Source organism: Callithrix jacchus, chromosome 22, assembly GCF_049354715.1.
Source record: "Callithrix jacchus isolate 240 chromosome 22, calJac240_pri, whole genome shotgun sequence".
In the NCBI taxonomy this organism is placed as follows: domain Eukaryota; kingdom Metazoa; phylum Chordata; class Mammalia; order Primates; family Cebidae; genus Callithrix; species Callithrix jacchus.
This window is the reverse complement of record NC_133523.1, coordinates 12069969-12087717: the sequence shown is the minus strand read 5'-3', so window position 1 is coordinate 12087717 and position 17749 is coordinate 12069969. Positions and strand designations below refer to the sequence as shown.

General features: G+C 51.8%; 1 protein-coding gene across 21 annotated transcripts in view; it reads left to right on the top strand.

Annotated features, from left to right (window-relative positions):
- The window catches only part of CACNA1A (calcium voltage-gated channel subunit alpha1 A), a 424329-nt gene that overhangs the window by 351486 nt on the left and 55094 nt on the right, over positions 1–17749 (top strand). For all 21 annotated transcript variants that reach the window (XM_078360721.1, XM_078360718.1, XM_078360717.1 and 18 more), the window contains 2 exons: positions 6766–6825; positions 7901–8007. In XM_078360721.1, the coding sequence (XP_078216847.1) occupies positions 6766–6825; positions 7901–8007 (167 nt within the window). The remainder of the gene's footprint in view (positions 1–6765; positions 6826–7900; positions 8008–17749) is intronic.

The following is a 17749-nucleotide window of genomic DNA, read 5'->3' as shown; positions in this document are numbered from 1 at the left end:
CACAATGCCCCCAGCCCGCCCCCCACAGGCATCCCCATTTGACAGATGGGGAAACTGAGACTCTGAGGAATGAGGGAGTGGTGGGTGTCCTGTCCAGGGTCACACAGCAGGATTCCAACTCTGCATCCCCCAAAGCTCCCACTGCTTCCCCCAACTGTCTGCATTTACTAATCACCTACTGTATGTCAGGGATGGGTGTGCGTAGCCTCTTTGAGTCCCAACAAGCAGGAATGAGCACATGCTTGTGGTTGAGATGGGGAAACCAAGGCACCAATAGACAAAAGCGTGCCTCACCCATGGGCTGCAAGCAGAGAGAGGCTTGACCCCAGCGCCTGGTAGAGGCTGGACTGGTGGCTCCACTTCCCTCCCCAGCTCCCTCCCCCATCCCTTCCCTCCCAGCCCAGAGCCAAAGAAGTGTGTTTTCTGCTGGTCTGAGCCTCTGCTGCCCTGGCTAAGTAGGTTAAGACCCGGGCAAGGCTGTCGAGCCTCATCCCTCAAGCCCGCCCACAGCTTACCATGCACTTTCCCTTCCTTCCCAGGCCTGGCAGGGCCCCCTGGGGACCCGCTGCGGGACATGGAAGGAAATAATTAGAACGCAGCTTCCGGTGCCCGGAGTCCTCCCAGCCCCAGCCGGCCCAGTTGCCTCGCGCAGCCTGGTTTCCCCCAGAGGCCTCCAGGAGCCAAGCCTGGCCGGGGAAGGGGGTGTCCCAGGAGGGGTCCACAAGCCCCCTGCTGTCTCCAGGAGGCTGGAGAAGGTGTTGCCTCTGACAGGGAGGGCACAGCTTTGAAGATCCAGGCGGCACTCAGACCAGCCCCCAGGGAGCGTCTGCAAAGAGTGTTCAGCTCCCGCCCCCCTCCCTCGTCCATCTCACAGTCAAAACTTCTCTACAGGAACACGGTGGCCCCATAACGTTCACACCACATAACCACCATCCAGGGCAAGAAATAGAACAAAAACGCCCCACACGGCATGTGCCTCCTCGATCCCGCCCCCACCCCCACCACCCGCCTTCCCTCTAGAGCTGCCGGGGACACTCCAGAGACATTTTTGGTTGTCACGACAGGAGGGGGGAGGTGCTCCTGGCATCTGGTGGGTGGAGGCCAGGGGTGCTGCTCAGTACCCTGCGATGCCCAGGGCGGCCCCCACGCTGGAAAATGATCCAACTCCAGCTGCCCACAGAGCCCAGCTTGAGAAACCCCGTCTTAGAGGTAGCCACGACCCCAGCTTCTGGAATGAGCATTTCTCGGCTTCTCTCTTTTTCCCACCTGCACGGGCTTTTTTTTTTTTTTTGAGACAGAGTTTCACTCTGTCGCCCAGGCTGGAGCGCAGTGGGACAATCTCAGCTCACTGCAACCTCCGCCTCCCGGGTTCTAGCAATTCTTCTGCCTCAGCCTCCCGAGTAGCTGGGATTACAGGCATGGGCCACCACACCTGGCTAATTTTGTATTTTTAGTAGAGACAGGGTTTCTCCATGTTGGTCAGGCTGGTCCCGAACTCCCGACCTCAGGTGATCTGCCTGCCTCGGCTTCCCAAAGTGCTGAGATTACAGGCGTGAGCCACTGTATCCAGCTTTTTTTTTTTTTTTTTTTTTTTTTAAGAGACAGTGTCTCTCTCTGTCCACCAGGTGGGGGTGCAGTAATGTGGTCTTGGCTCACTGCAGCCTCAACCTCCCCGGCTCAGGCGATCCTCCCACCTCAGCCCCCCAAGTAGCTAGGACCACAGGCATGCACCACCATACCCAGGTAATTTGTTTAATTCTTGTAGAAACAGGGCCTCACTATGCTGCCAGGCCAGTCTCAAATTCTTTACCTCAAACAATCCTCCCTCCTCAGCCTCCTGGAGCTCTAGAATCACAGGCGTGAGCCAACACACTGGCCATTTCGTAAAAACTAGAATTTATTTTTGCTCTTCTGCAATATTCAATAAATTGAGACACTTCTATGCTTTCCTCTGTCACCCAGCATTGTATTCACACTAAATGACTGCAGTATCGCTGTTGGAGTATTGATGGCTGTTCTTTCTTTCTTTTTTTTTTTTGAGACGGAGTCTCAGTCTGTCACCCAGGCTGGAGCACAGTGGCACGATCTCGCCTCACCGCAACCTTCACCTCCTGGGTTTAAGCGATTCTCCTGCCTCAGCCTCCCGAGTAGCTGGGATTACAGGCACGCACCATCACGCCCAGCTAATTTTTGTAGTTGTGGTAGAGACGGGGTTTCTCCATGTTGGCCAGGCTGGTCTCAAACTCCTAACCTCAAGTGATCCGCCCGCCTTGGCCTCCCAAAGTGCTGGGATTACAGGCATGAGCCACCACACCCGGCCGATGGGCACTCTTTATGATGCTGTTTTCAGATTTCCTGTGTAGCATGATGTGTCACCCACCCTCCTGTTGATGGATGTTTGGGTGTTTCTGAGTTTGAACACTGTCCCCAGGCCCCACCCTCAACATGTTTCCTGAGTCACCTGGACAAGAAGTTCTCCAGGAGGCCAGATGCAGCGGTTTACACCTATAATCCCAGCACTTTGAGAGGCCAAAGTGGGAGGATTGCTTGAGGCCAGGAGTTCGAGACCAGCCTGGGCAACATAGTGAGACCGCCCCCCATCTCTACCAAAAAAAAAAAAATTTTTTTTTTAATTAACCAGGCATAGTGGTGCCCACCTGTGGTCCCAGCCACTCGGAAGGCTGAGGTGGGAGGATCACTTGAGTCTGGAAGGTTGAGGCTGTAATGATCCGTGTTCATGCCACTGCCCTCCAACCTGGGTGACACAGTAAGACCCTATCTCAATAAATAAATAAATAAATACGAATTCTTCCAGGGTATAAACCAAAAGCAAAGTCTCTAGAGTCTAGAATTTGCAAGTGGTCAGCCTCAGTAAATGCAGCTGGCGTGTTTACTGGACAGTAAGCACAGGGACCCTTTGGGAGGTGGATGCAGGTGGATCCCCTGAGGTCAGGAGTTTCAGACCAGCCTGGCCAACATGGTGAAACCCTGTCGCTACCAAAAATACAAAAATGAGCCATGCGTGGTGGTGCGCACCTGTAATCTCAGCTACTTGGAAGGCTGAGGCATGAGAATCATTTGAAACCAGGAGGTGGAGGTTGCAGTGAACTGAAGTCGTGCGGCTGCACTCCAGCCTGGGGCAACAGAGCAAGAACCTGTCTCAAAACAATCAATCAATCAATCAGGAAAACACAGTGGCGGAGCACTGTAGCTCACACCTGTAATCTCAGCACTTTGGGGGGCTGAGGCAGGTGAATCCCCTGAGGTCGGGAATTCAAGACCAGCTTGGCCAACATGGTGAAACCCTGTCTCTACTAAAAATACAAAAAAAATAACTAGGTGTAGTGGCATGTGCCCGTAATCCCAGCTACTCGGGAGGCTGAGGCAGGAGAATCACTTGAACCCAGATGGCAAAGGTTGCAGTGAGCCGAGATCGCACAACTGCACTCCAGCCTGGACAACAGAGCGAGACTCCGTCTCAAAAAACAAAAATAAAGGCAGTGATCCTTGCACCAAGTAGCACGTGGGAACTCCTGTTCTTCCCCATCCTCGTCAATACTTGGTGTTCTCATCTGTTTCCTTTGGCTCCTCTGCTGGGTGTGGAGTGAGATCTCACTGGGGTCTTGCTTGACATTTCCCTGTAATGAATGAGATCAAGCACTTGAAATAGGTCAAAAAGATCTAAATATTAGGAGTACTTGAACTGAATTTATTGGTCTTTTGATTTCCTCTTGTACACCTTATTACGTGCTCCAGAATTAGAGTCACCTGACCCCCTGGCCTGCCCTTTCCTCACTCTCCCTCTCCTTGCCTTTCTTTCATTCCTTTAGTAAGTATTTAATAAGCAACGACTATGTGCCAGGTACTGAGCTAGCCACGGAGGATTGACAGGGTATAAGACAGTCCCTGCACTCCCAGAGCCCACAAAGCACCAGGCCTTTAACCCGGCTATGCCACTGCCTGGTGCACCTGACATACCCCCCAGCACCATCCCCTCTGCCTACCCAGGTCCTTCAAGCCAATCCCCTTGAACCAGCTCCTCCCTCCTGGAAGTCACCCCACCCCGACCCCAGGCACTCTGGTGCCTCTTCAAGCACCACACCTAACAGAAATAGATGTTACAGCCACACGGATCACAGAGCCCAGCTCCTGCAGGACTCAGCACAGCCCCAGCTGCTCATGCATTCATTCAACAAACATTTCTTGATCACCTACTACATGCCTGACCTGTATTCTAAGCTGGAGATGCCATGGTGACAGACAGACACCCCTGTCCTGTGGGGCTGACATTTGGGTGGGGGAGATGGAGAATGAGATTGTCAGTGACTATAACACATAGTTGTTTGGGGAGGGATAAGTGACTGGGGGTGCGGCAAGCAGAGGGAAAGAGGCTTCAAAAGGGGGATCTCAAGCATCAAGAGATGGGATTTTGGCTTTGTTTGTTTTTGAGACAGAGTCTCGCTCTGTCACCCAGGCTGGAGTGCAATGGCGCGATCTCGGCTTACTGCAGCCTCCACCTCCGGGATTCAAGCAATTCTCCTGCCTCAGCCTCCTGAGTAGCTGGGATTACAGGCACGCGCCACCATGCCCAGCTAATTTTTTGTATTTTTAGTAGAGATGGAGTTTCACCGTGGTGGTCAGGCTGGTCTCGAACTCCTGACCTCATGATCCTCCTGTATGGGCCTCCCAAAGTGCTGAGATTACAGGCGTGAGCCACCACGCCCGGCCCAGGTGATGGAATTTAAACAGTCAGACAGGGAAGTCCTCACTGGGAGCATGTCATTTGAGCTAAGTCATAAAGGAGGAGAAAGAGGAATCAGATGGGATGTGGGGAAAGCATTCCGGAGAGACAGAACAGCCCGTGCAAAGGCCCTGAGGTGGGAGCATCTCAGGCCACAAGAGGAAGTCAGCAAGGGGGAGAGTGAGAGGAAGTGAGGTCAGGGACATGACTGGTCAGATCGTGCAGGGCCTTGAGGGCCTCGGGGAGGAATTTGGCTTTGATCCCTGAGTGAGGTGGGAGCCATGGAGAGTTGTAAGCAGAAGCAAGACTTGCCTGCCTGGAGTGTTCACAGCGCCCTCTGGTGGCCATGTTCAGTAATGCTCAGCCCTTGCTGCTTCCAGGTGGATCCAATTACCCCCACCCCCACCCCCACCCCAGACGGAGTTTTGCTCTTGCTGCCCAGGCTGAGGGGCAATGGCACAATCTCAGCTCACCACAAACTTCTGTCTCCTGGGTTCAAGCCATTCTCCTGCCTGGGCCTCCCGAATAGCTGGGATTACAGGCACACACTGTCATGCCCAGCTAATGTTTGCATTTTTAATAGAGACGGAGTTTCATCATTATTGGTCAGGCTGGTCTCGAACTCCTGACCTCAAGTGATCCGCCCGTCTCTGCCTCCCAAAGTGCTGGGATTGCAAGCATGAGCCACCACGCCTGTCCTTTTTTTTTTTTTCTTTTTTAGTTTTAGACGGAGTCTGTGTCTCCTAGATTGAAGTGCAGTGGTGTGATCTCAGCTCACTGCAACCTCAACCTCCCAGATTCAAGTGAGTCTCATGCCTCTGTCTTCCGAGTAGCTGGAATTACAGGCACACGCCACCATGCCAAGCTAATTTTCAACATGCCAAGCATATTTTTAGTAGAGATGGGGTTTTGCCATGTTGGTCAGGCTGGTCTCGAACTCCTGACCTCAAGTGATCTGCCTATTTTGGCCTCCCAAAGTGCTGGGGTCACAGGCTTGAGCCACCACACCTGGCCAGTGTCCAACCCCTGTACCTACAACCAGCCAGACACCGGGCAACACACACATCTTTATGCCCGGGTGACCCCAGACTTGTGCTGTGGTGTGTCCTGGAGAGGGGCTGGGCCAGAGAACGTTGCTTGTCCAGGCAGAAACATCAGGCCTGGAGAGGGGGACGGGAAGAATGAACCTACCGTGGCAGGGGCCTGGCCATGAGGCAGGAAGAGATGTGGTGGCAACGGGTTGGCCTCCGTGTTTAAGAAACCACGTAGCACTGGGTGTGGTGGCTCACACCTGTAATCCCAGCACTTTGGGAGGCTGAGGCAGGCGGATCACTAGGTCAGGTGTTCAAGACCAGCCAGACCAACATGGTGGAACCCCGTTTCTACTAAAAATGCAGACGTCAGCCAGTCGTGGCGCCGTGTTCCTGTAACCCCAGCTACTCGGGAGGCTGAGGCAGAAGAATCACTTGAACCCAGGAGGCAGAGGTTGCAGTGACCTGAGAGGGCACCATTACATTCCAGCCTGGGAGACAGAGTGAGACTTCGTCTCAAAAACACGCGCGCACACACACACACACACACACAACATAGCAATGATTTCTCGCCCCGGACACCCGAGAAAGCAAGGGTACCGAGGGATCAGATCCATCACCAAGAGGGATACAGTCAACCCTGAACTTTTCTGGGGCCGCCTCTAATCCTCGGTACGGCTTGGGGCGAATTTTAAAAGACATCTTTCCCATGGGTTAGCGAACCAGCCTCCTACAGGGATTTCTGTTAGGATTTGCTGCCATCTGCTGGACAGTTTCATTCACTACATACAAATCTGCACCCTAGGAGAGATGGGAGGGGCCCTTGTGCAGCGCAGCCCTGCCCAACCAATATGGCAGCTGTGTCGTCCCCCACCCCCCCATCCCCCCCACCCCGGTCCAGACTCTGCTCCCCAGGGGCCAGTCGTTCGTTTTACCGGGGCTCTGCTGGAACGGGCCAGTAATCCACTGCTCTCTTGCTTTTAAACCCTACAGGTGCTGCGATATTTTGACTACGTTTTTACAGGCGTCTTTACCTTTGAGATGGTGATCAAGGTCAGTGCGCATGAGAAGGAAGAGCATGCAGTACTGGTTTGGTTTGGTTTGGTTTTGGTTTTGGTTTTGGTTTTGGTTGTTTTTTTAAGCCAGGCAGAGTGACTCGTGCCTGTAATCCCAACACTTGGGGAGGCCGAGGTGGGCAGATTATTTGAGGTCAGGAGTTCAAGACCAGTCTGGTTAACATGGTGAAACCCTGTCTCTGCTAAAAATACAAAAACTAGCCGGGCGTGGTGGCTCATGCCTGTAGTCCCAGCTACTCGGGAGGCTGAGGTAGGACACCTGCTTGAACCCAAGGCTGTAATGAGCCGACGTGGAGGCTGCAGTGAGCCGAGATCATGCCGTTGCACTCCAGCCTGGGTGACAGAGTGAGACTCTGTCTCCCCCTCTAGAGGAGGAGTCTGCCAGAGGATTAGAAATGCCGGGTGCGTTTGAGGCTCAGCAAGGAGGCTGGTGTGGCTTCGCAGAGTGTGAGAAGAGGGAAAACAAAGGGCAGAGAGATGAGAACAGGGAGGTGAGGAGCACCTTGTGCAGGGGGTCACAGGGAGGGCTCCTTGGCTTTGACTTTAAGTGAGGTGAGAGCCATAGAGGGTTCCGAGCAGAGGAGGGATTTGACCCAGGTGTTCACAGGTGCTCTCTGACATGTGTGGGAAGCAGAGGACCTGTGAGCAGGTGATCACACTGGTCCCCGTGGACGATGACGGGGACGGGATCAGGCTGGTGACCAAAGGAGAGGTGAGATGTGGACACATTCTTGGAAGGTTCTGGAATCAGAGCCAGTGAGCTTTGCAGATGGAGCCAGTGAGGGATTTGGAACAAAGAGGCATCAAAGAGGACCCCAAGGTTTGGATGTAAGAGTCAGCAAGCCAGAGCTGCCTTCCATCAGGCAGAGGGGCTGCCCCTCATGGAGCAGGGCTCCCTACTCCTCCCGGGAGTCCTCTGGCCACCGCCCATCCCTGCAGGATGAGGCGACCTCACTGGCTTCCCTGCCTCTCCCCAAGAGGCTAGGGAGTGGGTGGCAACACCCCAGGGTGGGGATTAGGTGGGGTTTCTGAGCACCCTCTCTTCCCCACAGATGATCGACCTGGGGCTCGTCCTGCATCAGGGTGCCTACTTCCGCGACCTCTGGAATATTCTCGACTTCATAGTGGTCAGTGGGGCCCTGGTAGCCTTTGCCTTCACGTAAGTCTCCTCGCAAGGCCTCCACTCGCCTCTTTTCCCCCAACCCCCGGCCTGGGGGCCGCCCATCAGATCAGGGGACATGTTCTCAAGGTCTAGGGACAGGGTGTGTGGGCTCTGGGGACGCGAGAGAGATCAGCATGCCACCAGGAAGAGCTTCGATTGGCCTTTTGCATGACAGCCGTGGAGGAAGAAGGAGAAGGGACCCCCCCCCACGCACCTTCTACCTCCTCACACAGCAACGGGCCTCAGCCGCATCACCAGCCTCTTGCTGTGCTGCTTTCCGTAGACTAGCCTCGCCGGAACATGTCATTCCCCTACTGCTCCACACGCGCCGCCCAAGCCGCTGTCTCTTTGGGGAGTCCCTAAAGAGACAATCAGGAAATGAATGTGCATGAGAATTCTGACCCTCCCTGTGCCTGACGGCCCCGTAGTTGTAGACCTGGTGACTCCCTTTGTGTGTCTTTCGCTTCTCCCAGTCGTCCTGGGATTCTCTGCCCTCTGAAAGGCTGTGCGTCATCATGGGGCGCCACCATGGTGCCCTAGTTGTAGGCAGCCATTTTAGGATGGCACCCAAGCACTTAGTAGTCATCCCGAGATGGCATCCAAGTTCTGGGTGGCCATTCCCAGATGGCCCCGGAGTTCGGGGCTCTCATTCCAAGATGGCTTCTGAATTTGGGATGGCCATTCTTAGATAGTCCCTAAGTTCCAGGGTGGCCTTCAAGTTCTGGGTGGCCATTCCAAGATGGCCCCCAAGTTCTAGGAAGCCATTGCAAAATGGCCCCTGAGTTCCAGGGTGGCCCCCAACTTCTGGGCAACCATTCCAAGGTGGCATTTAAGTTCTGGGCCACTGTTCCAAGATGGCCCCTGAGTTCTGGGCTCTCATGCCAAGATGGCTTCTGAATTCTGGATGACCATGCTTTCATGGTCCCTGAGTTCCACCGTGGCCTTCAAGTTCTGGGTAGCCATTCCAAAATGGCCCCCAAGTTCTAGGAAGCCATTGCAAGATGGCCTCTGAGTTCTGGGCTGCCATGCTAAGATGGCTTCTGAATTCTGGATGGCCATGCTTACATGGTCCCTGAGTTCCAAGGTGGCCTTCAAGTTCTGGGTAGCCATTCCAAGATGGTCCCCAAGTTTTGGGTGGTTATTCCAAGATGACCCCCAAGTTCTGGGCAGCCATTTCAAGGTGGTACCCTCATTCTGGGTAACCACTCCAAGATGGCGCCCAACTTCTAGGGCAGCCATTTCAAAATGGCCCCCAAGTTCTGGGTGACTGTTTCAAGATGGCACCCAACAGCTGGCCGTAAGCCCTTAGGACCCTGATAGCAGACGTAGCAGTACCTTCCTAAAGCTGTAGACATTTGGGGCAGGATGAAAAACATCTAATGAGTCTCTTAAGAGAGAAACAACCTTGGGGAGCCCAGCTGTGCCCATCATGGTGGATTACTTCCTGAAAGGGTTTGGAAGGATCTTGACCCTTTCACTGAGAAATCAGGGGCTTCCTCCCGTGCCTCTGTCTCCAGGCTTCCTCCTCAGCCCATCTGGAGGGACCTTTGAATGGTCTCCGTGACCGAACAGTGAGGACTTGGTTGTCAGGAGGGCCAGAATGGTGGCCCATTTCCAGCTGAAGACCTATAAAATAGGCCACACTTAGATTCTTCTCTGGAAACACAGTGAGGTGACGTTGTGTTAGAACAAGATATCTCCAGAGTTTCTGGATGCATGCCTCAGAGCTGGAGACATGTCACAGAGGTCGGGAGCCTCAGAGCTGGAGACATGTCACGGAGGTCGGGAGCCCCAGAGCTGGAGGAGACGTGTCACGGAGGTCGGGAGGCTGGTTGTGCTTCTTTCTCTTTCTCTTTCACTCCTCCCTCCTCTTTCTCTCCTCCCTCCTCTTTCTCCCTTTTCCCTTTTTGTTCATTTGCTCTTCTTTTCTTTTTCTCTCTCCTGCTCTCCCTCCCCACCTCCTTCCCTCTCCTCAGAGTTCTTCAGTATCTGACAACTACAGCAATGGAAGAGATTGCTTTAAAAAACAAGATGCTGGCTGGGCACAGTGGCTCACACCTGTAAGCCCAGCACTTTGGGAGGCTGAGACAGGCAGATTGCTTTAAGCCCAGGAGGTCAAGGCTAGCCTGGGTAACCTAGGGAGACCCCATCTCTACAAATATATATATATATGTATGTATGTACACACACATACACACACACATGTATGTATATACACACACAAACACATACACAAAAATTAGCCAGGCATCATGGTGGCATGCCTGTAGTAGCAGCCACACAGGAGGCTGAGGTGTGAGAATCCCTTGAGCTCAGGAGTTCGAGACTGCAGTGAGCCAAAATTGAGCCATTGCCCTCCAGTCTGGGGAACACAGGAAGAACCTGCCTCAAAACAATAAAAATTTTTAAAATTAAAAATCAATGAATTAGCTATTCAGGATATTATTGCTTCATATGGTTACTGAATAATTTGAATAGTGATGAGCACCAAAGAATCAGGTTCAGCAAGCTGTTCTGTGTCTTTACAAGTAAATAAACAAATAAAACAAATACAGTGCACATCACATTAGGGAACAAAGATTGCAACAAATAACGCAAGGAGCCCATGTCCTTAAAATATAAAAAGCAGTTACAAATCAATAAGAAACACTATTCCTCAGCCGATAAAGGGGCAGAGGACGTAAACAGAAACCTCACAGAATGCTGGCAACTAGTAAAACTGGATGGTAGATCAACCTCATTGGAACTCCGAGAAATGTCCAATAAAAATGAGACACAATTTGTTCCGTATCAAATTAGCACTGTTCTTCACCCCCAAAAAATGATTGTCTTAGCTAATCACAGTGTGCATAAGAATGTATTATAATAGACTGGGCACAGTGATTCACACCTGTAATCCTAGCACTTTGGGAGGCCAAGTGCAGGCGGATCACCTGAGGTTAGGAGTTCAAGACCAGCCTGGCCAACATGACAAAAATACAAAAATGATCCAGGTATAGTGGCACATGCCTGTAATCCCAGCTACTTGGGAGGCGGGGCAGGAGAATAGCTTAGACCTGGGAGACAGAGACTGCAGTGACCCAAGATTGTGCCCCTGTACTCCAGCCTGGGCGACAGAGCAAGACTCCATCTCAAAAAAAAAAAAAAAAAAAATATATATATATATATATAAAATAAGATATGCTTTTCTCTTTTTCTCTCCCTCCATCACCTATTTGAGCAGGTCCTTCAAAGTGTCAAGAAGACATCGGGCTAGACTCCAAGACAATTTGAATCCTGAAAATATCTTACCACCCTCAGCCTCAAGTGAATCCTTCTCCTACGGAAATACCCTAAGGGTTTCTCCACCCCTCTGCCTCCCACCCCCTTCCCTCTGCTCTCCCCTGCTTTTCCTTCTCCCTCTTTCTCTTCCCCCTTTCTCCTCTCCCTCTCTCTTCTTCCCTGTCTCTGTCTCTTTCTGTATGTCTCTCTCCTTTTTCCCTCTGCTTTCTTTCTCCTCTTACCCCTCTGTTTCTATTTTCCTCTTTCTCTCTTCCTCTCTCACTTCCCACACTGCTAATGACCCTGGCCTATGTCCTTGAGTGATGTGAGCCTCCCCTAGACGGTCACCCTCTGCCATTGTTTTGGCATCAGGGACTTGGCCCCTCCCTGCATTCTGATGAGTGGTATTCAGACACAGGCAGAGCCCAGGACACAGGAGGACATGCTTAGGCAGGTACCCCCACCCCTTTCCTCTGGGGCAGGGTCTGCCCAGCAGCTTCCAAGATTCCTAGGGCTCCAAGAGGTGACAGGCAGCTCAGGGATCCAGGGTGGGCAGTGGGGTGACTGTATCAGTCATATCCACCTGTCCACACACAATGCTCACCTTGGCCACCTGTGCCCAGGAGGTGGGTTTTATCCTGTGACTCCTCCCAGGTACCACCTGAGTGTGGCACAGCATAACTGGCACCAAGCCCAAGCCTATCAGCTCACCAATGGCATTTTCCTCTCAGACCTCTGTTGTAGCTGACATACTTTAATGCTGAAGAGGGCCGGGCATAGTGGCTCACACCTGTAATTCCAGCACTTTGAGAGGCCGGGGCAGGTGGATCTCCTGAGGTCAGGAGCTCAAGACCAGCTTGTAACATGGTGAAACCCTGTCTCTACTAAAAATACAAAAATTAGTCAGATGTGATAGTGGGTGCCTGTAATCCTAGCTACTCAGGAGACTGAGGCAGAGGAGTCACTTGAACCTGGGAAGTAGAGGTTGCAGTGAGCCAAGATCGCACCACTGCGCTCAAGCCTAGGCAAATGTTGAGAAGGTGACAGTCCCACCTCCTTCCCCCGAGGTGACCATCACAATTTAGGGAGGGGGATGACCTTCAAAGGGCTCAGGAGCGAGCCTTTCAATGTTGAGCTTCTACCATTGTGGGCCATTGTTTACAACATACTGTTTCTAGGTTCTCTGGAGTTGCAATTAGCCTCTTCTTCTAAACAAAGTTAATCTGCAAAAACAAACCAAAACTTCTTTTCTACCAGAGGTCAATTAGCATAATGAGCTGGGTGCAGTGACTCACACCTGTAACCCCAGCACTTAGGGAGGCCTGAGGTACAAGAGCAGTTTGGCCAACATAGTTAAACCTTGTCTCTGCTAAAAATACAAAAACTGGCTGACCATTGTGGGGGGCATCTGTAATTCTAGCTACTCAGGAGGCTGATGCAGGAGAATCACTTGAACCCAGGAGGTGGAGGTTGCAGTGAGTCAAGAATGCGCCACTGCACTCCAGCCTGGTGACAGAGCAAGACTCCATCTCAAAAAAAAAAAAAAAGTGGAATGATTCTTTGTGTTACAAAAGAATCTGCCATGGAAAGTTTCTTTTTTCATTTTTATTTCTGAGTTTTCTTTTTAAATATCAAGTTGGCTGGACGCAGTTGCTCATGCTTGTAATCCTAGCACTTTGGGAGGCCAAGGCAGGTGGATCGTGAGGTCAAGTTCGAGACCAGCCTGAACTTGGTAAAACCCCATCTCTACTAAAAATACAAAAATTCACTGGATGTGGTGGTGTGCACCTGTAATCCCAGATATTCAGGAAGCTGAGGCAGGAGAATCACTTGAACCTGGGAGACAGAGGTTGCAGTGAGCCAAGATCGCACCACTGCACTCCAGCCTGGGTGACAGAGTGAGACTCTATCTAAAAAAAAAAAAAAATCAAGTTATACCAGGGCATTCAAATTTGGCCTACGGCTCACAGCAGTTTGGCAGCCTGTTTGCAGAGTCAAGCTTTTACATTGTGCTTGTGAAATCAGTCCAGGCATGAAGCCACCCTGCACCCTTGAAAATCCATTTGAATGTTGTTGTTGTTAATTCTTACACAAGAAAACGATCCGGATAGGGATTTCAGGCCATCCTGTCAGCCCTGGCAGGCTTGTAGATTGTGCAGGAACTGGGAGGTGTGAGATTTTGCCAGTGGGATTCTGGCAAGTGTCTGGGACTCTCCCAGAGCTTTGGAACAGCCGACGGCCATGAGTCCAACAGGGAGCATCTTTATATAACAGTCAGAGGTATGGGAAAGGAGACCCTGAGACCTCACCCCTACCACATCCTCCCCACCCCACTGTCAAGAGTCCATCTGATGCTGCTGTTCCTCCCCCAGGGCAGGGCTGCAGGCCCAGTACAGCTGTTCAGGTGCCTTGATCAAGCCATTCCTGCACGTCTAAGAGCCAAATTGCTAGAAAGCCAGAATAGGCGCTATTACTCGAGCTACTGCCTTTTCCCCCCAAGAAAAGCTTTGGAATCTTCCCCTGGCTACAGGATTCTGGCCTCTTTTGCCTGAGAAGGTCTCTCACCCTATGAGGACTTGGTGTATTGTCTTTCCTTGTCATCAGATAGTTGGCACGTTGGAAGGAGCATGGGATGCTCAGGTTCTCAGCCTGAGCGCTGAACCCACCCCCTACCCGACCAGGTCCTCTACTTCTTTCCTTTCTGGTCTTTTAACTTGCTCTGTCTGTCCTGTGTGCGCATCTCCTCATAGACAAGGCTGAGAACTCCAGCAAGTATTAGATTGACCTTCCTGTTTGAGGAAAAGGTCCCTGCAGGTCTGTTTGATTCCTCTAGACGTGCAAGTCCTTTAGCCTGTCTGTGCCTCAGTTTTTCCCTTCTAGATGAGGAAACTGTAGCCCAGACGGACTGTGGAGGAAAATAAGCCCAGCACGATCGCTGAGGTTGGGTTGAGCTGTCAGATGCTGCCCATCTCCCAGCCCTGCATACGGAGGCTCACAGTGGGCAGAATGATCCACTCAGCAGCCCAGCCGGCCGGCAGGGCTGCAAGATCCCAGGGAAGGGAGCGTAAGGTTGCTCTCTTCCTTGTTGAAAGGAATCTTGCTATTCTGGCCCGTTGGGGTCAAAGCAAGGATTCTCCCCTCAGTGCTGTGATTGTGGCCCCGTCTCTGATATGGGAAAAAACTATCCCTTTGGTCCCACCAAGGGATGTGTTGAAGCTCTTCTGAAGTTGTCCACCCCTCCTGTACCTCACCCAAATATCTGTGTGTGTGTGTGTGTGTGTGTGTGTGTGTGTGTGTGTGTGTCCTGCTCAATTCACTGACCATGTCCCATGCGTCCATCTGTCCACCATAAATGCACCGTTTCATGAGCCATCACACATCGTATCACGCTCTGTGCCCATGCATTGGGGCAGCCAACTGACATTTCTCAGCAGCTGACAGATCATGATCCTGCCCTCACTGCCAAGAGTCCATCTGGTGCGGCTGCTCCTCCCCCAAAGGCAGGACCGCAGCTGGCAGAGCACCTTGATCAAGCTGCTCCTGCATATTCAGGAGCCAGACTGTCAGGAAGCCAAAGATGGAGCCCTCAGCTGCTATCTTTTGATCCTCATCTTCAAAACAGCCCCCACCCTGAAAGCATTCTTTTTCTTGCATGTGATGAAATGGAAAGAAGATTAGAGTGCAAGAGACCCACAGCTGGGTTTGAATCTCAGTCTGTCTGTCCTTGCTGTGTGCCTGCCCTTGGGCAAGTCACTCTTTCTCTAGGCCTCAGCTTCCTTATCTGGAAAATGGGCATCATGGTGCCAGCTTCCCACAGGCAAATGCAGTGATGTTCAGAAGACTCCCATCTTAAACCTAAAGTCAGCAGACTGGGCAAAAATCAGCAGACTGGGCAAAAATCACTATCATTGGCCGGGTGCAGTGGCTCACACCTGTAATCCCAGCACTTCGGGAGGCCAAAGTGGGCCGATCACAAGGTCAGGGGTTTGAGATTAGCCTGGCCAACATGGTGAAACCACGTCTCTATTAAAAATACAAAAATAAGCTGGGTGTGGTGGCTACTCGGGAGGCAGAGACAAGAGAATCGCTTGAACTCGGGAGGCAAAGGTTGCAGTGAGCCAAGATTGCACCATTGTACTCCAGCCTGGGCGACAGAGCAAGACGCCATCTCAAAAAGAAAATCACTATCATTGAAAACTCCCTCAATCATTCATAAGGAAGCTGGGGATGGTGGCTCTTGCCTGTTGTCCCAGCTACTTGGTAGGCTGAGGTGGGAGAATCACTTGAGTCAGGAAGTTCAAGGCTGCAGTGAGCCATGATCACGCCACTGCACTCCAGCCTGAGTTACAGAGCAAAACCCCATCTCTAAAAATATAAATTAAGGCCAGGCATGGTGGCTCACGCCTATAATCTCAGCACTTTGGGGTGGGTGGATCACCTAAGTTGAGGAGTTTGAGACCAGCCTGACCAACATGGCAAAACCCTTGTCTCTACTAAAATACAAAAAGAGCTGGGCGTGGTGGCCAGCACCTGTAATCCCTGCTACTTGGGAGGCTGAGGCAGGAGAATCATTTGAATCCGGGAGGCGGAGGCTGCAGTGAGCTGAGATTGCACTGCTGCACTGCAGCCAGGGCAACGAAACAAGACTGTCTTATAAAAAAGGTAGACTCTATACGATTCTAGGTATGCAGTAGTTCCTAGCTATACTGAGTTTGAGAACCCCAAGTCAGAATACAGGAGAAAGAGATGAGGGGGTGTGGAAGAGAATCCACTGGGAATATTTTTAGGCATTTAAACCATTCTGTGTTGTAAAAAATATATCACTAGCTTGGCACAGTGGCTCACACCTGTAATCCCAGCACTTTGGGAGGCTGAGGTGGGTGGATCACCTGAGATCGGGAGTTCGAGGCCAGCCTGACTAACGTAGAGAAACTCCATCTCTACTAAAAATACAAAATTAGTGCATACCTGTAATTCCAGCTACTCAGAAGGCTGAAGCAGGAGAATCACTTGAACCTGGGCAGTGAAGGTTGTGGTGAGCCGAGATGGTGCCATTGCACTCCAGCCTGGACAACAAGAGCGAAACTCTGTCTCAAAAAAAAAAAAAAATCACTAACTTCCAAAGGGGTTGTGGATAGAAAATTCCAGTGTCTTTGGTGACAGGGTTTCTGCCATTCTGATGGTAGTCAGCTGTTTCTAATCTGAATCTCCAGTCATTGTTGAAGGCTCCTGATGAACCCCAAGCCTGATTCCAATGACAAGTCATGAGAGGACTCACTGTCCAGTGCTCACGGCTTTCTCCAGCCCCGCATTTGCTCAGAGGACTTCAGAGTTGCTTTGAATCCCATCCCCAGTCAGAGCTCTCTGCTGACCCTGCCTTCATGAAGAGCAAACCAAGGCCATAGCTATTAATGAAACATCAGAATTCCACAGACCTGAGAGGTTTATTTGCTGGTTTGTTTGAAGAGACAGAGTCTTGCCTGGGACATGGTGATTCACACCTGTAATCCCAGCACTCTGGGAGGCATAGGCAGGAGGATCATTTGAGCTCAGGTGTTTGAGACAAGCCTGGGCAACATAATGAGACCCCGTCTCTAGGAAACATAGAAAAATTCACCTGTATTTCCAGCTACTTGGGAGGCTAAGGTGGGAAAATCACCTGAGCCCTGGAGGTTGAGGCTGCAGTGAGCCAATATCGCTACGGCACTCCAGCCTGGGTGCTCAAAAAAAAAAAGAGAGAGAGAGAGGGTCCCCCTGTGTTGCCCAGGTGCATCTTAAACTCCTGGCCTCAAACGATCTTCCCAACGTGGCCTCCCAAAGTGCTGGGATTATAGGTGTGAGCCACCGTGCCCAGTCTGGGCCTGTTTTGCAGATGAGGATAATGAGAGGCAGAGTTAGGGTTCAAACCAAGGTCCCCTCAACTTCAAAGCTCACAACCTTTAAGATTCTAAACCCTTGCAGCTCCTCAATGCCTGGAGAAGAGCAGTTTCTCCGGCTCTTGGCAGTGACTTTCCGCGGCGAATTCGCCTTTGGTAACTGACAGCTTCGCAGCTGTCCGGCTACTTGGAAATTTGGCTTTCTTGGGTGCTCTTGGCAGTGCCGGGGGCCTGCCAAGGGTGGGGGACTGAGTGGAGGTAGGGGCGGCTTCCATATGGAAGGATGGACACCGGCCAGCACCATGAACCTGAGGCTGCCCCCACTGCTCCCCGGGCGGGACTCGGGGGTGCTCAGGGGTGCGTGTGTACATGCGTGTTCTGTGTTCTTTCTTCTGAGGCCGCTTACGATCTGTCTCTCCTTCCGATGCCACATCACCAGGAGCAGTACACGGTAAAGTCTCTCTCTCTCTCTCTCTCTCTCTCTCTCTCTCTCTCTCTCTCTCTCACTCACTCTCATATTCCGTCTCTCGTGATCTGTGACCTGGTGCAGCCTTGTTAGTTCTGGGCCTGTTTCCATGGCCTTCTGTCCTTGCCACTGCTGT